Below are 21,744 nucleotides of genomic sequence, written 5' to 3' on the forward strand. Positions count from 1 at the left end.
GCCTCGGATCTCGCCTACTCCGTTGTCAGTGGGGAACATCATCTTTAAGTGGAGTGGTGATACGACTCCTCTAAGGGCTATCAAAGATGGTCGCCCTAAGAAGCCGTTGAATGACACCACGGATCTGATGACCATGAAGTTTACCATGATGGTCACTTGTCGAGGATGCTCTCCAAAGGTGACGGGTAGCTCTATAGTGCCTCTGATGGAGGCAGTGGTGCCCGAGAATCCATGGAGGTAGGTGGGCTCTAGCTTGAGTTGGGCGTCCCCGAACCCAAATTGGCTGTAGGCTTCCAATGAGAGCACATCCAAAGATACCTATGTATCGATTAGTACCTTGTGCACTGGTCGGTTGGCTATCTCCACCTACACTACTAGGGCGTCTTCATGTGGAAAGCTCACACCTTCTAAGTCTGCATCCGAGAAAGAGATGACCATCTCGATCTTTGCTACTTTGCTTGGCTTCTCTGCTACTCCTACGAACCCGGCATGGGCTTTGGACTTTCTGGTAGACTCTTGCCCCGGTCCTCCAAGTATGGTGAGGATGGGGGCTCCCTTGGTGCCGCTTGGTTCGGGTACATCTCTCCTCTCTTCTGTGCGGTCTCTCTCCCTATCTCGATCCGCCCTCCTTTCTTCCCTTCTTGGTTCTTCTCTTTCTCAATCACGACCTCGGTCTCCTTGGCCCAAACAACCGTCACGCCTTCCTTTTATGTACTTGTTCAGACTCCCTGTCCTTACAAGTTGCTCTATCTCCCTCTTCATTTGGTAACACTCTTCTGTATCATGTCCGTTATCCTTGTGGCAGAGACAGTACTTGTTAGGGTTGCGCTTCTCAGGCCCTGCTAGCATGGGTCGTGGCCAACGGAGTAGGTCACAATCTTGGATCTGCATAAGGATCTGGGACCTGGTGGTGTTTAGAGGAGAGAATTCATGGCTGCTTGCCCGTTCACTCCTTTCTAGGCGACAGTCGCTCCTTCCTGACGGGCGATCACCCTTCTCCTGTCGACTCTCGATCCTCGACCTCTTACTTTCTTTGCGGTCCTCCGACGCCGACCTCTTGTTATCCTGGGGCTTGGCTTTGATCACCTTCTTCCGAGCTTGTAGTACCTTGGCCATGTTAACGAACTCGTTACACCGCTCCAGGAGCTCCTTCATGGTCCTAGTCTTATGACATGCCAGGTCTTTGATCGAGCCAAGGTCCCTGATACCCTCAGCCAAGGCTGCATGCTGGGTTTGGTCGTCTAAGTCTTGGACCTCTAGGGACTCCTTAGTAAACCTGCTGACATACTCCCTGAGGGACTCCCCAGGGTTCTGTATCACGTTCAGTAGATTGACCGTGGTCTTCTTCTGCTTGACATTGCTCTGGAAGCGGGTGATGAACTGCTCGCATAATTCTGCAAACGAACCTATCGAGCTTGGTCGTAGTCTGGAGAACTATGAGGTAGCTGCTCCCTTGAGAGATGCAGGAAATGCTCGCCAGGAGACCACATCCGATCCACCATATAAGGTCATCATCTCGTTGAAATAGTTGATGTGGTCATTAGGGTCCGTGGTTCCACTGTAGAGTTCGAAGGTGGGTAACCTAAACCTGGGTGGGAGTGAGGCTGACATGATCTCTTCCGAGAACGAATGCTATCCGGGGATCGAGTGTGTCTGGCCCTTGGTCTGCTTCTTCAGTCCTTCCAGCTTCTCGTCCAAATCTTGGAGTCTCTTGTTTAGCTCCTCATCCCATGACTGTCCCTCACGTCTAGCTGGTCGTTCACTACGACCTCGTTCTCGTCCTCTCCTTGAAGTCCCCTCCCGTCTCGAATGTTGGTGGGATGGTGAAGGGTCACATCGCGATGAACCTTGATGTGAATGCGAGGGGCTTTCTTCTCGATAGGTCTGGCTTTGCCCTGGTGTGTGACTCCCTCCTAGTCGACTTTGGAACACCGACCTCCTGATGGACCCTCCTGGGTTGGGTACCACGGATCGGTGTGATGGTGTTCTCCCACGGTCCGACCGTACGGGTAGGTCCGCTGTTCTCTTGGGAGGTCGGGAAGGCTCTCCCCGCTGCCTGGTGTACCTCTCGAACCTATCACCCCTGGGAGGTGACCTCCTAGGGCTCTGCTCCTGTCGAGGATCTGTCCTACGACGGTGTGATGTTGCACGCTGCCTCAGGTAGTCGCGGAAGAGTTGTTGGTCATGGAGGATCTGTCGCTGCAAGTCATTGATCTGACCCACAGTCGCTGGTGCATTAGGATCTGGTACTGGCTCCATGGCGGCTTCCATGGCTGCTTCGGGGTTGAGGTTGACTGCCTCAACTTGTTGGTTATCTGGGACCTCCCTCTCCTGAGAGACATGGTTAGTGGCTCTACGACACGAGCTCTCTGGAGGAGGTGATCCATTCCCCTCCCTCGCAGCATTGTTGGTGGAGGGGACGGTCTTCTTGCCTCGTGGTGCCATTGAGTAATTAGGAAAACAAGCTAGTAGGTACGATGGCTAGAGTCGTTCCCACAGATGGCGCCAATCTGTTGCGTCAGAAAATCGTCCAATGGTCCTTTGAGTGCCGTTACCTACAAAAGAACCTGGGTAACAAAGGAGAACCGGTGTGGTTCCGGCCTAGGACTCTCCGATGCCTAAGTTAGATCTCTCTGAGCAAACAAATGAATGATTGAATTCAAGATGAGTTGATGGGGTAGAGTACTTTCCCTTTTATAGTGGAATGTGACGGTGTGGAGAGTCCCAGTTGATGGCAAGTAGTCCTCGTAGTTGATAGAGTCCCTAGGTAGCGGGGTTCTTCCTTGGTTGGTCGTTTCCCTAAGGGAGGTAGTGTCCCAGTAGGGTTGATGTCCTTAGTAGATAGACGCTTACGTATGGCGAATAAGGTTTGTGGTGGTTGAGTCTGTCTAGGACTACGTGACTGGTGGACGGTGGCTTAGAGTCCTTGAGGTGGAGCATGTCTTGTTGATGGCCGTGGTAGTGGCCTGGTCTTAGATCAGGGTCTACGTCCGCTGTCCGATCTGTACCTGCGTTTGGGTCCACGCCTGTCTGAGGTCCATGCCCCTAGGCAGTCCACACCCATAGGCAATCCGCACCCATGGGGGTTCGCGCCCAAGGGAGTCCGCGCCCATGGGGGGTCTGCGCCCATGAGGAGTCCACGCCCATAGGGGGAGTCTGTGCCTGTGCCTGGTCTTCGTCTAGTTCGGGCCTGTCTGGTTCTCCACCGGTCCTGAGACAGCCCACCTTCTTGGGCCAGACACATGGCGGCTTCTAATTGGTCCGTGTGAATCTGGGTTTATCAAGGTGGAATAGAACTTGTGTGGTGGTTAATAACTCAACCTGAGCAATTATGGGCCCAATTGATAAAGGGTCAATACTTCCATAATAAATATGGGAGAAGAACGTTAAACCGATGTTGTGCCTCGGCGTGTACCTGCTGCAGGTATAGCCGTGTGCAAAATGACCAGTGCCCCCCTTGGAAAGGTGGAAAGGATCAGAGGTGTGCCGGTCATTTCGCGTTTGGCTGTGCCTGGGTGCAGGTACACCGTACACGTCATGTTGCAACACCGGCTAGCGTTCCTTTTCCCGATAAGATATTTTTAAAATTCTATCGAAAGGCCAAATGGTTCTGTTATTTGGAGAAGTATTTGTACAGTCATCCCACATGTAGGAAAGTAGACTTAGGTACTTCCATCTCCATTATGGATGATCCATGGGTTCCATCCTTAGAGGTTTTTTCGAATTACAGCAGCCTGTGGTTAGGGCTATCTTGAGAATTCCCCTACATCATAATGGGTCTAGGAGTGTATGGTTCTACCCTGTTTATAAGGCTGACTATGCAAGTAGTTGTTAAGTTGTTAATGCAATTCCATAATAATTGTAGAATTTAAAGAGGAATAAGAAGAATGTGGAGTTTTGTCTGGTTACCTGTGGAAAACAAATTATCTTCCTTTATAACCGAGGATCTTAGTGAATTTTGCAGGAAAGAGACAGGGACAGAATGGCACATATTTATTTCTTATGACTTTACTAAGCATAATCTAACTACTGGGCCATTAGGTCTTCGAACTGAATTTATTACCTCTTCTCTTGTTAATTTCTTTGTTAATACGATTACCACTCCCTCTCTAACCCAATCTGATAAGAGTCGGATCGTTTCAGTTTTAGTTATTTCCTTCTACTTAATTTGGCTACTAGGAACTCCCTGATTTTTAAACAAATGAAGCCAAGCCCTTGGTAAGGTTATTGAAAAATGGGTTGCTGATCTAAATTTTGTTCATTTGAGAAGTTTGGTTCCTCATGACACTGGACTATCCAGTCTTGTCTCTTGAAGAGTACCAGAAGCTGCTAGCAGGGGAATCATTATTGATTATATGCAATGGAAGAATCATTATTGATTATATGCAATGGAAGCTATTTACAATCAGAGGGAAGGGTTGGGTGGTCATCTCTATTACTTTTGCAATCTCATTTGTTGCAGCATATCTTAATCATGGTCATGTAGAGACTGCTAGTGTCAAAACTTCGGGACTGTAGCTTGAGAGAACTATGTTTTGCTGAATGATATTTTGTGCTTAATAAGAACTTCTGTGTAAATATTAAGAAAACTCTAACCAAAAGTGTCTATTTCACACATAAGTGTGCAACTCGGGCAATGAACGAGCGTATCTCAACGCTCATTACTACTGATTTATGTAACTTCTTCGGGTAATGTATTTCTGTTTGTTTTTTTATCAATTAAAAACAAATGTGCATATTGTCTATGTTCAAACAAAAAATGGCAAATGATAGAGAAGTACAGAATAAAAAATGAACTAAATTCTCCTAAATTATTTTTCAGTGAAACAAATACAGCCTATGTATCTAATGAAATGCATCTACTCAACCACGAAATAGGCTGGGTAAGGGGATGCCCAAGGCAAAGCCTTGCCCGTCATTTGGGCATTCCACCAGAATCCATGTGAAGGAACCTTGGAGACAAACCAGAACCCCCCCCCCCCCCCAACTTCTCTTCATTTCCACTCCTGTATTTGGATTCGACTCTTTCCTGCTCAACGGTTTCCCATGTTTTTCTCTCCCTTTGAGTGACACTAAGAGAATCCGTTTTCATCACTATCATCGAGGTTATCAGATCTGTCATCTTAAAGATACTTTTACTACTACATTATCCCTGAGATGGTCAGGACGCTATCCTTGTATTAAGAGATCAGAGAGTAGCACTGACTGTTTCAGGGACTGTTCTGTTTTACAAACAGCGATCTAGGCCATTCATCTGGCAAGAAAACCTTCCATGAAAGTACAAAATTTATTGGTGTTAAGCAGACCTCTTGATGAATACTACTGATGGCAAGATAACAGAGGAGAATTAAGTGTGGCAACCACTAATTACACAAGTCATCAAACTTGAAAGAATCAAAAAGATTAATTTGCTAGCACGGGAATCTTTTCAAGATAAGAGAGATTCTTTTTTCTCACATTTTTGAAAAATAACTGTCCATTTAGTTCCAATAAAAGCTAAACTAACCAATAAGTCATGATATACTTCTTTTTTTTTTTGGTAAAGAGTCCTGATAAACTTCCATATCATTGTGAAATGTCAATGTGAGTTTGTGAGCTTTATATGTAACACTTTTGAAGCACTTAAGCAAAGAAACCACACCACAGGTCATCCTGGAAGATGCTTCTTTGACATGATCAACACAGCAGACACCTCTTTGTAGAGAAAAGGTTGATGCTCAGATGACACCAACCACCCCAATATCTCTGACCACACGGTCATGACCACCAAGGGAGTGCAACTTCAAATCCTTTGTATCCCCCTGCCCAGATTCACAACCATTGACTATACATCACTTCTTTTAGAGAACCCATGTTCACAACCTTCTCTCCCCCCAATAAGAACTGACTAATGAATTTGCATAAAGCCAAGGAAATAATAATAATGAACGAAGACAATCGCAGATTCTACATTTTCCCACAATAAGCGAGCCCTAATACATCAAGTTATTAGTTAACTTGCTGGGAGAGAACAGTTGGAAGATAGGTTTATATGCATTCTTCTGTTGGTTGAGTGCTCACAGAAAACAATCCTCCAATGTCAGGGGAACAAATATGATCAATTGCAAGCCATTACATGGCCATTCCTTACACCCATCACCCCACCCCCCAAAAACCGGGGAAGTAGGTGCCAGTAAAGTACACATACCATTGTTGCACATATAAAGTGAATTTGCATTGCTAGCATTAAAGCATTTAATTTGACACTTCTATCAACAATTAATACATGATAAAAAAAAAACATATCGGTACCAAGGATATGGATACAATCCAGATCAAATTTTAGTTCATATCAGTCCTGGTCTTCAACCTGATAATAGTTAGAACATTGAAATAAGGGTTACAAACCAAGCACTGGTAACAGTAAATAGTGCGCTTTCGGGTCATCTGTGCAACCTTGAGCACGAAGGTTCTAAGGCTTGGTAGAGTAAGAGAAGAATAGTTGACTTCCTAAGAAACAGCTATTCAACAATATATTTGCTGATTACAGCAAATTAGATACACGAATATGCTTTAGGGCTAATGTGCCATACAGATCTATAATTTATTGTGTAGATGTATTAGACATGGAAGCTGAGCTTGAGCCACTTAAGTGTTCAACCAATTCTACTCTCACATAGTAGGTTTAACCTGGCAATCTTCCTCAACAAGGCCAAAAAGTAAATTTTGTTTATATTCAATTTCTTTCTTTCTTTAACTCCAAAATTGAGAGCTGCTACTCATTGCAAAATCGAACACCACACATTGGGCAATGATTGTGTTTGGCTCAAGAAAGCCATCTTCAACGTACGTGATTTTGTGGGAGATTTTATCTCTCAGGCAGAAAATTTAGACTCATCACATCAACAGAATGGTAAGAGTAAAGTATACCTTTAACCAAGGGGAGGAGACTTGTTCCCTTGTTTAATTACTAACATTGTCATCTCCAAATATATAGGATGATCTTCTAAGCAAACATAACCTATGCACTATAGTTGCATACAAACAACTATATATATATTTAAGGTATGAGCAACAGGATTTTCTTTAAATAGCAATAAAAGAAAGATTACATGAGACATAGGTAGTGCATACCTAACTGTCATAGAAGCGGGAACGGCGCCTCCTATATCTGTGACATACAATCAAAAAAAAGAGGAAGACAATAAATAAGTGGAAATGAACAAAACCAGCAAATGACATATGCAACAACCACAACAGGCAGGAAACTTAAAAGAGATATGCCAATATAAGTGCACCTATTCTGATACAGATAAAAAACAGAAGCAGATTTATTTCCACTGAAATAAGCCTTGGGTTGTGTTCTTGATGTTGGCCCTTTGGTCCAATGGGTATTCATTGTAATGGGCCACTTTAATAGACCTAAAATATGGGTAAGAGGTAGGACTATAAGATTTACTTCATTAGTTCAGTTATAGTCCTCATTTGGGTCAGTTTCCTAATTAGTGTCTTTTTTTTTTTTTTTTTTTGGTGAATAAAAAATTCATTACCAAAACCCCAAAGGGAGGGGAGGAAGAGAAGAAGGGGAGGGGGGGGAACTATACAAGCTCAAACCACAGGCCTAGGGAGCTTGGCTAGGAGAGCCAAAAAAGAGAAGAATCTAAGCCCTAGGTAACAACAATGTGCCTGTTCCTTGGGGAGTCTATAAGAGAACCATGAGAAAGCATGTGGAGCCTAGAGCTAACATCAAAATAATGGCTTTCCAAATCAGGTCAATGGATCGGCTCTGAGGTGGCTCACTCAATTGGACCAGACTCAAACTCAAACCTGGTCGGCAATTGTGAAGGCATTCACAAAGCAATATTCTTACAACACTTAATTGGATATCACACGACGAGAGTTGGAGACACTAAGGCAAGGGCCGAATGAAGGGTTCTCCAATTTCATCATGAGGTTTAGAGAGAAGGCCGCAAAAATATGGAACCGCCCGACGGAAGCAGAACAGGTGGAGATGATCTTGGAGAATCTGTATGGAGAATATCATGATTGTCTCTATTGTCAACACCTCACAACTTTCGAAGCGCTCATAGCCACAGGGAAGCGCATTGAAGACAAATTGTTCAAAGAAGCAAACGGCCAGGACAATCACATGATGCAAAATCAAAACCAAAACCCGGAGGTGAACATGGTAAATTCAAGTCAGCGTGAGTTCACTGATTTGGGCATGACAAGGTCTATGGCATACACCGAATTGAAGAAATTAGGGCATTTGGGCACAGTCCGACCACGACCAGTCAGAGATCCTCCACCACCTTGGTATGACCCGGGTCACTATTGTGACTATCACACCCAAAAGGGGCACCCTACTGATGAATGCATTGCACTCGGGCATGCTATCCAAGACCTACTAGAATCAGGAAAGTTTAAACCGGGGGCGTGATTGAGGATATCACTGTTGCCCGAAGGCGTTAAACTATGGTCATTAACTTGATGAGCATCAGTCTCGCTGGCCGACTTAAAATGGATCCAGTACCTAGCTCTGGTTAGAAGGGCACTTTTGATGGTACAAACTGCATAGTCCCGTGACAAAGCAGTGATAGTACTTTACTCTTGTGTAGACAGAATCGCACTGAAGACATCATTGGGTCCGCGTCCCTTAGGTCTTTAGGTTTTTTCATTCAGTTAAATTTCCTTCTGTAATCTCATCTATAGTGTATTGTTCATTAGCTGTCAATGAACATGTTTTCCTTTCCATCTGTCCAATCTCTTTCTTTTTACTTTCATTCGAATGACAGTTTAGGACGATCTCCTAACTGTTAGTAAAAAAAAAAAATCATTACCCTGTTCCCAAAGGTCAAAGTCTTGATTGGTCAAAGATCTTGAGCATTCCATACATCTGATCCCCTTCAAACGAGCCAAAAGTAATGCAGATTCATCACCAAATAGGGCTTGTTTCATTGGGAATAAGTCTAGGATTGGGTTACATACATGTTGGGCCTTTGATCCCATGGGTTCCTAATGTAATAGGCCACTTTTATGGGCCTAAAATATGGGTAAATAGGTTACATACGGGATTAGCTCCCGTACTTAGTTTTATTTCCATACCTAGCTTTTTATTTGGTGTTTTAAATTGAACCGGTTCAACCAATGGTTCAATTTAAGTGATTTTATTAGTTTTTCTTTTAGTTGTTTAGTTAGGCTGGATTAGAACTCTATTGTGAGTCTATTTCAATTTCCTAATCAGTTTAAGTTAGCTAATAGGTTAAGGATTAGGTTAGGCCTTTCCTTTTTAGTGTCTAAATCTATTTTTTAGTCTTCTATATAAGTTTGTAAGGGAGGCCAGCATTGAATACGAATTTGATTAATAAAAACTCAGCTTTATGCTTGCTGCCTTTGTTGCTGCCTTTGCTCCATCGTGAGTGTGCCTTGTGAGTAATATCAAGGTTGCCTTGTGAGTAACATCACGGTGTAGGGACTGGTGGATCTCCAGTTGACTCCTTGCATCGCGAAGATCGGGAGGTGTCTTCTAGTTTCAAGCTGCTGCAATTGTTCTCTACAATTCAGTGAGTTTGAAGTTGCAATTTTTATTTTAACCTTCTTCTTCTAATCCTCTAACCCTAGCCTACCTATACTGTTCAGCATTCCCCTTCATTAAACCTACTCCAATTCCCTCTCCATCCATCAAACCTAGCCCTCCATTAAACCTGCAACTTCCACCTTCGAATCATAGCTTAGTTTCTAAGCAACCATCATCCCACCATTAGATCTGTCCCAAACTTTCAGCATACATCCACCACACTCCCCCCTACACTTGATCCTACGTTTAGCCCAATCAAACCACTCAAACCCTAGTCCCCCTCATCTCCCATAAAACCCAAAACCCTAAAAACCATTCTAAATTCTGTCTAGCCCTAATTAACCATCAAAACACCACCAAAGCCTGATCGAATCACCCCCCTACTGCCAGCTACACTCGACCACAAACCCTGCCCCAAAGCCCCTTCCTAAACCCTAGAATTAGCCTAAAATCTGAAACCTAAAACCCTAACCCTAACCCTAAAACTGCAGAACTTCTAAACCTATCCAAACCCTACTTTCTTTATACCATATTAATCCCCTAAACCTGCACATTAAAACCATATATAAACCATACCTAAATTCCTAAACCTAACCCTAGTTTTACCCTAAACAGCCCCAAATTTGCCTAATTAGCAAACAGTTTCAGAACTCTGATCTTACCTGGCTCCTATTAGGCCTTGCCTATATAGGACTACATTAGAAAGCTTAGATGAAGATTTCATCTCATAAAGCCTGTTAAAGGAGGCCCCCTTTTGCTGCTAGTTATCCCAGATAAATCCTAAGACAACAACCCGCTAGTCCCCCAGTTGTGCCTTAACCTTTTCTAAAAACAAAAAACTCATCTTGGCCCACCTACACCCCATTATCCATACATCCTCCTGCTTACCAAATATCCCACTAGCTTCTAGGGTTTGACCGGAAGGAGTCTCCGTGTTGAAGGAAGATGTCACAAGGGTAATACGTTTCCGAAGGATAAAAAGAAAAGAAAAGCTCCATCTCCAAAACCAAAGTTGAGCCAATCAAAAATAATGAGAGTTCAAAAAAAAAAGGGAAATGATAAAAGAGTCCCAAAAATAAAAAAAAGAGAGAGAGAATTCGAAAAAAAATATGGAGTAGAAGAGATAATAAGCAAATGGATGAACAAAGGGTTGTATATGTGGAAGGACCGAACTTGATTGTTCTTTTTATCAAGTTGCCTACGTACCCTAAGTAGGGATCAGGTGGAACGTAGTTCAGGTCAAAGATGTCCCAACGTCAAAGCCTTGATAATTAAGTTCCGTAGCCAGGTAAGCTCGAAGCTGCTGAGGAGAATCTCATCATCGTTTAGCCCGAAAGGACTTTATTGGGTTGTAATGGGGCTTAGGACTGGGTTCCGAAGGATGATAGAGGCTCAAATATGCCCCTAGGGTCCAACCATGACTTTACATTTTCGCTCCCAAAATTCTACCAGGAATCTGGTAATTGAATTCTTTTTTTTGGGGGGGGGGGATTTTGACAATTTTTCTTTCCAGAAGGGTAATCGAGAAGTTAGACAAACTTTCTCATTTTAACTGAGGGCTTTACCCTCGAAGATTGACTAACAATTTTGACAATATTGTCTCCGAAGGAAAAGTGGCAATTTTTGCCCCATAGTCTAATTGCTCCCAATTGTTTGCAAGATCTTGAACCAATGCATCCTCTCTCTTTTTCAAAAAAAAAAATTTTACTGGAGGTACCATCTGTGATCACAAAGGAAGTGGCACTGAGGGCTAAAGGATGAAGGAGAAGGATTTTTCGCCAGACCCAGGAGGGGTCCGTTGGCTGGGGAACAATCCAAATGAAATCAGATTTGAGTAAGTAGGAGTAAACCCAATTAACCCAAATTGAGTCCTGCTTGGAGGAGATTTTCCAGATTAGCTTGAGGAGGCCTGCAATATTGTACTCGTGGAATCGACGGATGCCAAGGCCTCCTTCAGATTTGAGCAGATTGCTGCCCAGTTGATCAGGTGGAGGAATTTGGAGGACTCTTGGCCTTTCCAAAGGAAAGCACAGAAGAGAGATTCCATAGCTTTGATTGTGGATTTTGGAAGCCCATATATACCGCACCAGTAGATGTAAGAGGATTGGATAACGGATTTGATCAGAACAATCCTGCCCACATAGGAAAGGAATTTACCCTTCCAAAGGTGGAACCTCTTATGAATAAGATCAAGCATAGGGGTGCAGTGATGGCCAATCAGTTTGGCAGGAATAAGGGGGAGGCCAAGGTATTTCACAGGAAGGGAACCAAGGGAAAACCCAGTCAGATTGAAGAGGGAGGCATTGACATCCTCAGAGACCCCAAAAAGAAAGATTTGTGATTTTAAGAGGTTAATGCGCAAACCAGAGAGAGATTCGAAGAATTGAAGGGAAGACATGATGGAGGAGATGGAGGAGGGGGAAGCCTTGGAAAAGATCATAAGATCATCAGCAAAGGCAAGGTGGGTGAGATTGAGATTTTGCACTTAGGAATGGGGGAGATGAGATGTTGGTCAGTTTTAGCTTCGATGCCCCTAGAGAGGACCTCAAGAGCAAGGGAGAAGAGGAAAGGAGAGGGGGGGCAGCCTTGGCAAATATCAACTTTCGAGGGGAAAAACCCTGCAGGGGAACCATTAACAATGACCGAGAAGAAAGGGGAAGAAATGCAGGAATGGATCCACCTGACAAAGACAAGGGAAAGGACATCTGGGTCATGACATCACAAATGAAGTCCCATCTTAAGGAGTCGAAAGTTTTATGGATGCCATTTTCAAAAGGGCAACAGGAGAATGAGATTTGCGGTCAAAGCCCCATACAATCTCTGCACAAAGGAGAATATTGTCAGCAATGCTTCTGCCAGAGATGAAGGCCGATTGGTTCGGGCTAACTAAAGAAGGAATCACCAATTGAAGCAAATTAGCCAGAAGTTTGGCAGTGAATTTGTAGAGAAGATTGCAGAGGGAGATAGGCCTAAAGTTCGACAGGGAAGAGGCCCCCTCTTTTTTGGGGATGAGGCATAGAAAAGTTTGGTTAATGCAAGGGAGCTGGCCGGGATTATAGAAGAAGCTACGGGTGGATTTAATGAGATCATCTTTGACAATGTCCCAACTAGCCAAGAAGAATCCCATACTGAACCCATTACGGCCTGGAGCCCAATTGGACTTATGCGAGAGAACTACTTCAAGAATTTCATCATCCGAAGGAATGGATTGAAGGAGATCCAAAAAGGAGGGGACAAATTTGTTGATGAGATTAGGGGGGATGGGGGGAGGGAGGAGAGAGGGGGGGTAGAAGAGAGAGGAGAAAAAGGAGATAGCTTGATTTTTAATGTCAGGGGCATCAGAGATGGGGGAGCCATCCAGAGCCAAGAGCATGGTAATGGAATTAGAGTTGGAGCGGGCTTTCAGAGAACGATAAAAATGAGCCTAATTAGAGTCTCCAAGCTCAAGCCATTTAATGTGGGATTTCTGGTGGAGAAAGCTCTCTTCTTGGGAGGAGAGAGTGAATAGCTCAGAGGAGAGCCTTTTCTCTTCCTCAGCAAGCAAAGGGTTGAGGATGTCTGACGACAAGGGAGAGATTGGAATGGCAGGAGGAAAGCTGGTAGGAGATGTTACCAAAGATGGAAGAATTCCAGACTTTGAGAGCAGCTTTGGTATTACGGAGCTTTTTTGCAAAAGCAAGGAGAGGGAAACAATGGACATGCTTGGACCAAGCCTCACGAATAGAGGGGAGAAAAAGAGAATGGGGAGTCCACATATCAAAGAATTTGAAAGGCTTAGGGCCAAAGGAGGAGAAGGGTTGAATGAGGATGTGATAAAGGCTATGATTAGACATACCAGGTAGGAGGAAAGAGGCATGGGAATTGGGGAAGAGGTATAACCAGGCATCATTGATGGGGAAACGGTTAATTTTACAAGCAATACGATCAGGCCCCACTCTCTTATTATGCCAGGTGAACGGGGAACCCGATCATCTCAGATCATTGAATTCGAGATCTTTAATGCAATCATTGAAAACATTGACTGAGGGGAGATCAAGAGGGCGACCACCAATTTTTTCAGAGCCAAAACAGACAACATTGAAATCACCTCCAACACCCCAGGGGGGGGAGCCAACGCTGGAATGGAGGAGAGAAAGGTCATTCCATAAAGGAAGACGATCGATAGCTCTGTTGAGGGCATAAACAACCGATAGGAAGAAAGAGGACGAGGGGTTGAGGAGGGAAAGATGCAGGTGAAGAATTTGGGAGGACAAGATATGAAGTTTTTAAGGGTCCCAAAGGATCCAAATACGACCCATTGGGGGAGTGGTCATAGTTGGAAAGGAAGGACCAAGAGGGAGCAATGGAGGAGGCAATCCGGGGCGCATTGTCCCGAGAAACTCTAGTTTCAAGAAGAGCACAGAATCAGGCATTGTTGGATCTGATGAGAGCACGAATCTCAGCAAGCTTGGCCAGGGAATTAAGACCCCTGACATTCTAAATAAAACCAACACACATGGAAAACTAAAAGGGGTTGGGCGTCGACATTTGAGGGGGAAGGCTTTTATATCTCTTGCGAGAGTAGGGGACAAGATGGCTACGAGTCATGGCATTAGCCACAGGGGGAAGACCACAAGAGGGCAGGATTGAGAGAGGGGAAGGCACGGTAGAGCCTGAAGGGGGAGGGGGTTCTCACCAGAATGGACCTCAATGTTGGACGGGCAGAATGGGGTAGGGGAGTTCAAACCAAACAAAGGAACCAAGTAGGTAGTAGGATTTTGGATGGTTTGGTTCGGTTGGGTACGGTTAGAGGGGGCAGTCCATGGGAGAGATTAAAGGTCGGGTCAGAGGCGGATGAGGACGCAAGTGGTGGGCCAGGGATGGTTGAGTAGGACCAGGGTTATAAAAGGAGTGTGAAATAGGAGCACGTGGGGCCAAAATAGGATCACTGATATTGGGGCACATTGGGTTAAGAGGGTTACTAAGGTTAAGAGGATGATTAGGAGAGGTTAAAAGGGAAAAAGGGGAAGAGGGGAGAAGTCGAGGATGGGGGTTATAAAGGAGGGGGGGGAGTTGGGAAGAGGACGTTTTAGGGGGTTTAGCGCAAAAGGAGTACGTCGAGGGGGCAAAAGGTGGTTGCAGGTGTAAGGGTTCAGGTTGGGTAGCAGGGGAAGGGATACTTTCCAGGGAGTAGTAGCGGCGGTGAGGACAAAGTCCATACTGGCAGGAGCTTAGTGAACTGGAGGCAGGGCGTACGATGGCAGGCAGCTTTGGAGCATAGTGGCCAGAGGACCAGAGGCTTGAGCACCAACCGTGGAGTCGGCAATTCCAAGATCTGAACCTTCAACAGCGAAAGGAGAGCCATCTGAGCTTGGAACCAACGGATCAATAGCTTAGGCCATCTGAGCTTGCGGATGCGACAAGGGAAACAGAAGTAGAGGCAGCTGGGTCAAAGCCTGCAGCTTTTGCAAATGCTAAGACATCGACAAATCCAGTGGCGATGACGGACCAGAGACCTGCGGCACTGAAGGCCGTCCTGGAGAGAGTCCCACTGTGGCAAGTCTACTGGTTTTAGTAGGAGATTCAATAGTGGAGTCCTTTTAGGAAAGTCCTTCCTCTTCTGAGAAGAGTCCTTTTGCGGTTATGTTACTGCGATTGCTTACTTGTTGGGATATTAACTAGATCTGCCGAGCTGGCAATCTGAGGATCTCAATATGGGATTGTTTGTGGTTATGTCGTTGATCAGGCCGACCTGATGCTTCCTCGAACCAAGTTCTGAGGACGACCCGTGAGATCAGCCTAGTGTTACCTTGAACCTAGAAATTCCGAAGACGACCCGTGAGATCAGCCTGGTGCATTGGTCAAGCTTATGCTTGGCATTCCGAATGATTTTGCTGACCAACCTAAGGGCTCGGCCTCAGTGAAACCTGGGGGGATGAGCTTCTATAACTGACTTGAAGGGTCAACTCGTACATAACTGTTCTAAGCTGGATATTGATCAGGTCTGCCTCCCTACCTATGTTCATCCTATGATAAACTGTGCCTGTCTGTTCTCCAAACTTAGCGGGGTACCATACTGGGCACTCGGTTTGGCTACTGGGACGATCTGGGCTCATATCCATTTTTTGCTGCCATGTGCCTCCATGTGATTGGTGAGTAACAATTTGGCTCATCACGGCCATTAAAGGCCCATGTGACTATCAGACTAAGATTTTGTTTTTGAGATCAGAGATTTAAGGAGATTCACAAAAAAAATGTAGGTTTCAAAAAAGCTTGATCTTTGTGTTTAAATAATGGCTATTTTTTGCTATAAATCGATTGATTTTAGTTGATTCATCAAACTTGATCATCAACAAGGATTTGTACTCAAATCGATTAAAGTCTCTTGTCTCGTTATACATTGTTCTCCATTTTAGTGTTTATGCATGATATATGTTATATATTGCTTATTTATATTTTATTTTTTTTTGCTCCAAAAGTGTTTTTTCATGTGTATCTTGACCATTTCTATGCGTATCTGTAGTGTACAATATGTATCTCTGATACGATACGATATGTCTCTTAGAATCACCCTTCCGATACAATACCCAATACTGATACTTTAAACATTAAGAAGAATAAATCCAGTAATAGAACAATCCACTCAGAGTTCCACCACAACTCCAAGGGGTTTCTTGATCAAACACGAGATCTTCAATGGAGAAGAGAGCAGCAAAAGCTTTTCATTAAACAATTCCGTGTACAATACTGACCTCCCTTACAAACTTATATAGAAGACTCAAAAATAGACTCCTATGTTAAAAAGGAAAGGCCTAACCGAATCCTTAAGTAATAAGGAAACCTAAATGACTAGGAAACTGAAATAACAAAGAAATAAAGGCACTGACTGCACTAATCCCGTAAACCTAGCCTCTACCCATATTATAGGCCCATTAAAATGACCCTTACAATGAAAACCCATTGGACTAAATGGCCAACACATATATTCCCAACCCAAGGCTTATCTCTAATAAAATAAGCTTGTTTAGGTGATTTATCTGGATCAGAACTAGAGAACTAGACTAGCATCTTACTAGTCCAACTTGGCATCCCACCAAGGTTGGACTACATCTCAGTGATCTCACAGAAATATGCAAGCAAGCATAAGGCTGAATGTATTTTCAAAATAGTGGGGAAGGGTTAAAAAACCCTTCTTTATTTATAGCTTTGAACCACAACAGAACTTAGGAACCCTTCATGTGTGGGCTAGACGAGTTCCAAACAACTAAATTATAAATTCTCTAAAACTATAAGAAAATAGAAACTAAGTGGGCTGGAACTTATGACAGCTGCCCAGCCCAGCCTTCTAGAAACAATAAAATAAAATAAAAATACAACAGAACCCCACGCTCTGGTTTTTAAAAAGAACCAGTAACTTGAATCGGTAGACCAAAAAAACCAGTCCAACCAATAGCAACTCAAATAACAGAGAAAAGAGGTCTCGGTTCACCTCCCAGTAACACAGGTTGCAGATTAAATATATAGAGACTAAAGAAGAAGGGGATCAGGGATAGGGAAGAGCCTCTCACCTGTGGTCTCTCACCACACTCTGTCACCTACAGGAACTGACTCTCTCAGCATTCCAGCACAAAGCTTGCGTTTTGTTTTCAACATCCGAAACCGATGGAGGAGTCTTCTCTTTCTTCTATTTATAAAATAAAGTCAGCAATTACAAGAAACTCCTAGATTGCTATAACAATGACAAGAAGGCTAAAACTGAAAACTGAAATTAGAAACTACCTAATTAACTAATATCATTACAAAGAAAGTAATCAAAATAGCAAGCAGATAAAGATGTTGATGGATTTCATCAACAGCTTCTATTCTCCTTCCCATGCAAGCTGGCAGTAGGCCCACCAAATCTTCCAATATTCTTCTACTGTAAGGAAACCACTCCAGCAAAGATCATGCAAAGTCCAAACTGGGACCCACAAAATCAGGCAAAATAAATCTCTTCCACCTGCTGATCGATGGCTATCTTGGTGCAGAATATAGCTAGACCAATGGGCTTAAATAACCCCAAAACATTGGCCCAAATTTGGGCCTCCCTTTCAAGGGTTTTATACTGCATCAACTGGTCCATGAGGAAACCAAACCAACTGCAAGCTATGTTGGTAGCTTGTTCTTCTACCTACTGTGAGCATAGTGCAACTTGAACCTTGAATCTGCATCAACCCTATTTCATCAACAGCAAAGAAAGCTTTCTAAATAATGGCACAAATTTATGGCCTCATATATGGATCCTAGGTTGCATTCCATCATTATCCAATGGGAAATGTGATTCAAAATCCAATAAAACAAAGAGAAACAGGTCCTGTAGATGACAAAGATGAATCATAATCTTTATAAGAAAACATTTTTCTGGTAAGTAAATTAAAGACAAAGCTGGGGAGGAGAGGCCATGATAAACACCTAATGCATGTGGAAGAGTGATCAGGCCGTAATATTCATGAAAAGTGATATTTAATTTCTGTTTTTAATATATTATTCATGATCAAATTGATATCTCTTTGTAATTTTTAATGATTGTAGGCGATTGATGGCAGCCCGAGGATTTGAAGCACATTCGCATGATTTAAAGATATTCGCAGATTCGGCATCAATGTGAGAAGGGATGTGCGCGTATTTGATGCTAAATGGAAGAAGATGATATAAGTTGGGTTAAGAGGTTATAGAGGAAGGAAATATGTATTTGAAGGGCAAAAAAGGGAATTGGATTAGAAAGAGGAATTGGGTTTTAAAGATGATCTAGAGGGGGAGCATATGTTGCCCACGGCTTTCCCATCTCGCCTCTAGTTCCCCTAAAATATTTCTATCCCATCCCTCCACGGTTTTGCGAAACTCCCACTTTTTCTAAACTCATATTCTCTCCTAAACTCCCTCCATGTCATCTATCTCCCATGTGCTGCTCACATTCTCCTATATCTCCTAAAACCTCTCCCTAAAATCTCTTTTTTCCCTCCCAAATCACCCACGATTGCCATTTTTCCTTAAATCCAATTCTCTCCTAAAATTTCTCTCTTCGCTCACATGCTACCCACGGTTCCTAAACCCTCTCGGATTCTATCTCTCCTCTCTATCCCCATCTCCCTCCACGATTATATCTCTCCCATCTTTCGTTCTCTTCCTGGAACCCCTTAACAATTTTTACAACAAGGAACTCTCTCTCTTTGGTCCCAGGTTCTCTGTCTCGTTTTTATTTTTATTTTTGGATCTAGAACCCTCAAGAGGAGCTCTTCATCTAAGCTTCATTGAATCGATCTCATTGCGACACCAACCTCTAGCGCTTTGTCTTCTATGGATCATCATCTTCACAGCTTCTTCACGTTGATTGGCACCATGAGTGGCTAAGTTCCCTTTGCCTTTAGATGTAGATGAACCTTTGACAATTGTTATTTAATTTCTGGTTTAAGCATACTTAATTGTTTGATGTTGAGACTCCATCCCTTTGTGGACGATTTTAATTGAATTATTTACTTTGGAGAATGTGCTTCTGTGATTCATATTTTCTATTCAAACAATAGCTTTTATCGAAATTTTGGCTGCACCGATCATAGCTTATAACTGACCGAACTAAGCGTACTAAGTGTATGCGAAAGACGATAGTGATTGGCAAGATAGGTTATATAACTAGGATGAACTAAAATTATCATTGTGTGGTTGCATTAGGCTTGTAGCTATAATGAACCAAAATATGTGCCAGAGTTAAATAATCATGTCAATGGGGATTTGAAACCTAAAGGCTGTTTTCCTCATCAATTCTCACTTTTGTTAATTAATCGTTAATTTAGTTTTAAATTTTGCAAATTGCTTTTCAAAACCACTTTCACATCATCTTAGTAGATTTAGTCGTCCAGTTCCCTGTGGATTCAATCCCTTCTTACCATTATTCTAGCAGTAATATAGGGTTTATTTTTTATCTCTTAACGACATGATCAAAGAGGCACCATGGTGTTCTCCACACACCATCCCCCCCCCCAATCATATTAGATCAAGGGGCTCCAAAATCTTTAGGGATGGGAGAGTGCTGAGGCATGGCCTCAGTACCCCTTCTCTTGGCCCATCATATGCTTATACTAGGTATCCTTCAAAGTCACATAATAATGAATCAGAGATATGGATGTTGTGTGAATGGAATTGAAGTTGTGATCACTTCTTTTTTAAGTACTTCCTGTGACTATCAATTAATCCATTCATGAGATAGCTCGATATATTGGCTCTTAACTATTGGATTCACTTTTTTTGTTTTTTTTGGTAGAAAACAATTGGATTCACTGAAAGCCCAAGATGACACATTGATCGTCTGGTTTGGATATGGATGTTGTGTGAATGGAATTGAAGTTGTGATCACTTCTATTAGTAATTTCAAATGCAACAAATGGATACAAACCAAAAAAGGAAACAAAACCTCCATATTATGAAAAACTTTAAGGGGGAAAAGAGTTTGTTGACAATTAGTAAACCAAGGCCTGAGTGCCTGGGGGAAAAACCCATAAAGTTCATATTTGAGACCAACCACATATGGAGAACCATTAGAAAATGCTCTTCACTAACCTGCGTTGATTAGAGCTCCGCCTAGAGGATCCACTAGCAACCACAGAATAATCATCAGTCTCATCAACCCTATAGTCTCCAAGTTCTACAGATGTCACAGAACCCTCATCAGAATTTGAAGCATCATAGTTTGACCTATGTCGTCCTCTCCTTGCTTCACTAATTCTTGACTGTCTTCTGTTTCTTGAATTCCTGAAGTTATCAAATACCTGATACAAGATACATGAGGTCCACCAGTTGCCTTCATCCCCAGGGAAGTCCTCAAACTCATCTCCTGTTTCTTCTTCCCCATACTCAATCACATAGTCCCCTAGCACCACCCCATGAGGTACTTCTGAATGGATAGTGGTCAAAACATCTACTATCTCAGAGGACTGCTGGAAATTTTCCCAATCAAGTTGCCGAGCAGGATCTATCGTTGATGGACGAGCATGTGGATGGCTAAGCTTAGCGTGCTTCTGAAGCTCTGCGTAGTTGCCAACAAATGAACAGCATTCCTCTTCGCAGCATCGTTGCTTCTTGTTCAAATGCAAACGGGCTTCTTCCTGGATAGCCCACCCTGTTACGTCCCCTCTACACAATGGACAAGCTGGACGGCAGTTAGTGACTGGCTGTGTGCTTTCTGTGGAAGCTGGATCAGATGTTGAGGGGTCTTTCGCAGTTCCTAACATCCCATTTGCACTTTTGAAACGATCAAGACAGTTTGAGTGTGCGTGGTCTGTGTCGCACATGAATGGACGACATCCTTTCTCATAAGATGAGCATTGAAGAAGGACAACATTATGGGGGTAATCTAAACATATAGGGCAAATCACATCTTCCCAATTGGTATTCAACAGGACATCGTCCATGCTCTAGTCAAAGGTATCAAAACCCAGAAGAAATCTATGTACATATAAATCCTCATGCAGAAAAGCATTTACCTTTCTTTTTTGAAATCAGCATGTTGGAATTTAAACATGCAACCTGCAAAATTACCATTCCATAAAGAGAACAATTAAGATACCAACACAAAGTCTAACAGAAGTATAGAACAAATACTTGATATGGTGCCAGAGCTATAAATAGCTGCAAATGGTTGAAAAAATTGTCTATCAAAGTCTCGGTAATACCAGAAAGAGTTCTCTAATTACTGAGAGGAACATCAATGTAATAAGTATAAACTAAAGAATCATTGGAGTTCACTGAAAAACGGAAACCCTAAAAACCAGCCTGATTTTCAGAAAAAAAATGGTTATACTGATATAAGAAAGAAAACAAGATAAAGTCAATTCCACCAAGAAAATATATGTAGGATGCAGTAATCCATCACAACAGAGCATATGATCCAAAATTCTCAACCACAGATAACCATTTGATGCAAAACACTTGAATCCCCCAGCCTTGCGTAAGAAACAACATATATTAACATCAATAACTTCATCAAAGAGGTGAACCCTTCATGCTACATTCTCTGATTCCCACCGTGATGCATGATAATGAACTACTAAAGTCAAAAACTCAATACAATATAGGCTGGGGCTGGCCGAACATGCAATGAAATTGTTGAAGGACTGTAACAAATACAAACAATTAAAAACATACATGTTCCGGACTGAAAAGGTAATACTTTTTTC

General features: G+C 43.0%; 1 protein-coding gene across 2 annotated transcripts; it reads right to left on the bottom strand.

The window, feature by feature from the left end:
• Nucleotides 1–6,307: 6,307 nt before the first annotated feature.
• LOC122657710 lies at nt 6,308–21,271 on the bottom strand. 2 transcript variants are annotated; one of them, XM_043852502.1, is made up of 3 exons: nt 20,129–21,271; nt 7,114–7,150; nt 6,308–6,349 (listed from the first exon to the last, which is right to left on the bottom strand). In XM_043852502.1, exons 1-2 carry the CDS (start codon nt 20,977–20,979, stop codon nt 7,114–7,116), a joined length of 888 nt encoding a protein of 295 aa, XP_043708437.1. In that variant the 5' UTR covers nt 20,980–21,271; the 3' UTR covers nt 6,308–6,349. The 2 variants fall into 2 exon arrangements, with proteins under 2 accessions (XP_043708437.1, XP_043708438.1); XM_043852503.1 differs by lacking the exon at nt 6,308–6,349 and having other exon boundaries at nt 7,069–7,150.
• Nucleotides 21,272–21,744: the final 473 nt, after the last annotated feature.

This window comes from Telopea speciosissima, chromosome 4, assembly GCF_018873765.1.
Source record: "Telopea speciosissima isolate NSW1024214 ecotype Mountain lineage chromosome 4, Tspe_v1, whole genome shotgun sequence".
In the NCBI taxonomy this organism is placed as follows: domain Eukaryota; kingdom Viridiplantae; phylum Streptophyta; class Magnoliopsida; order Proteales; family Proteaceae; genus Telopea; species Telopea speciosissima.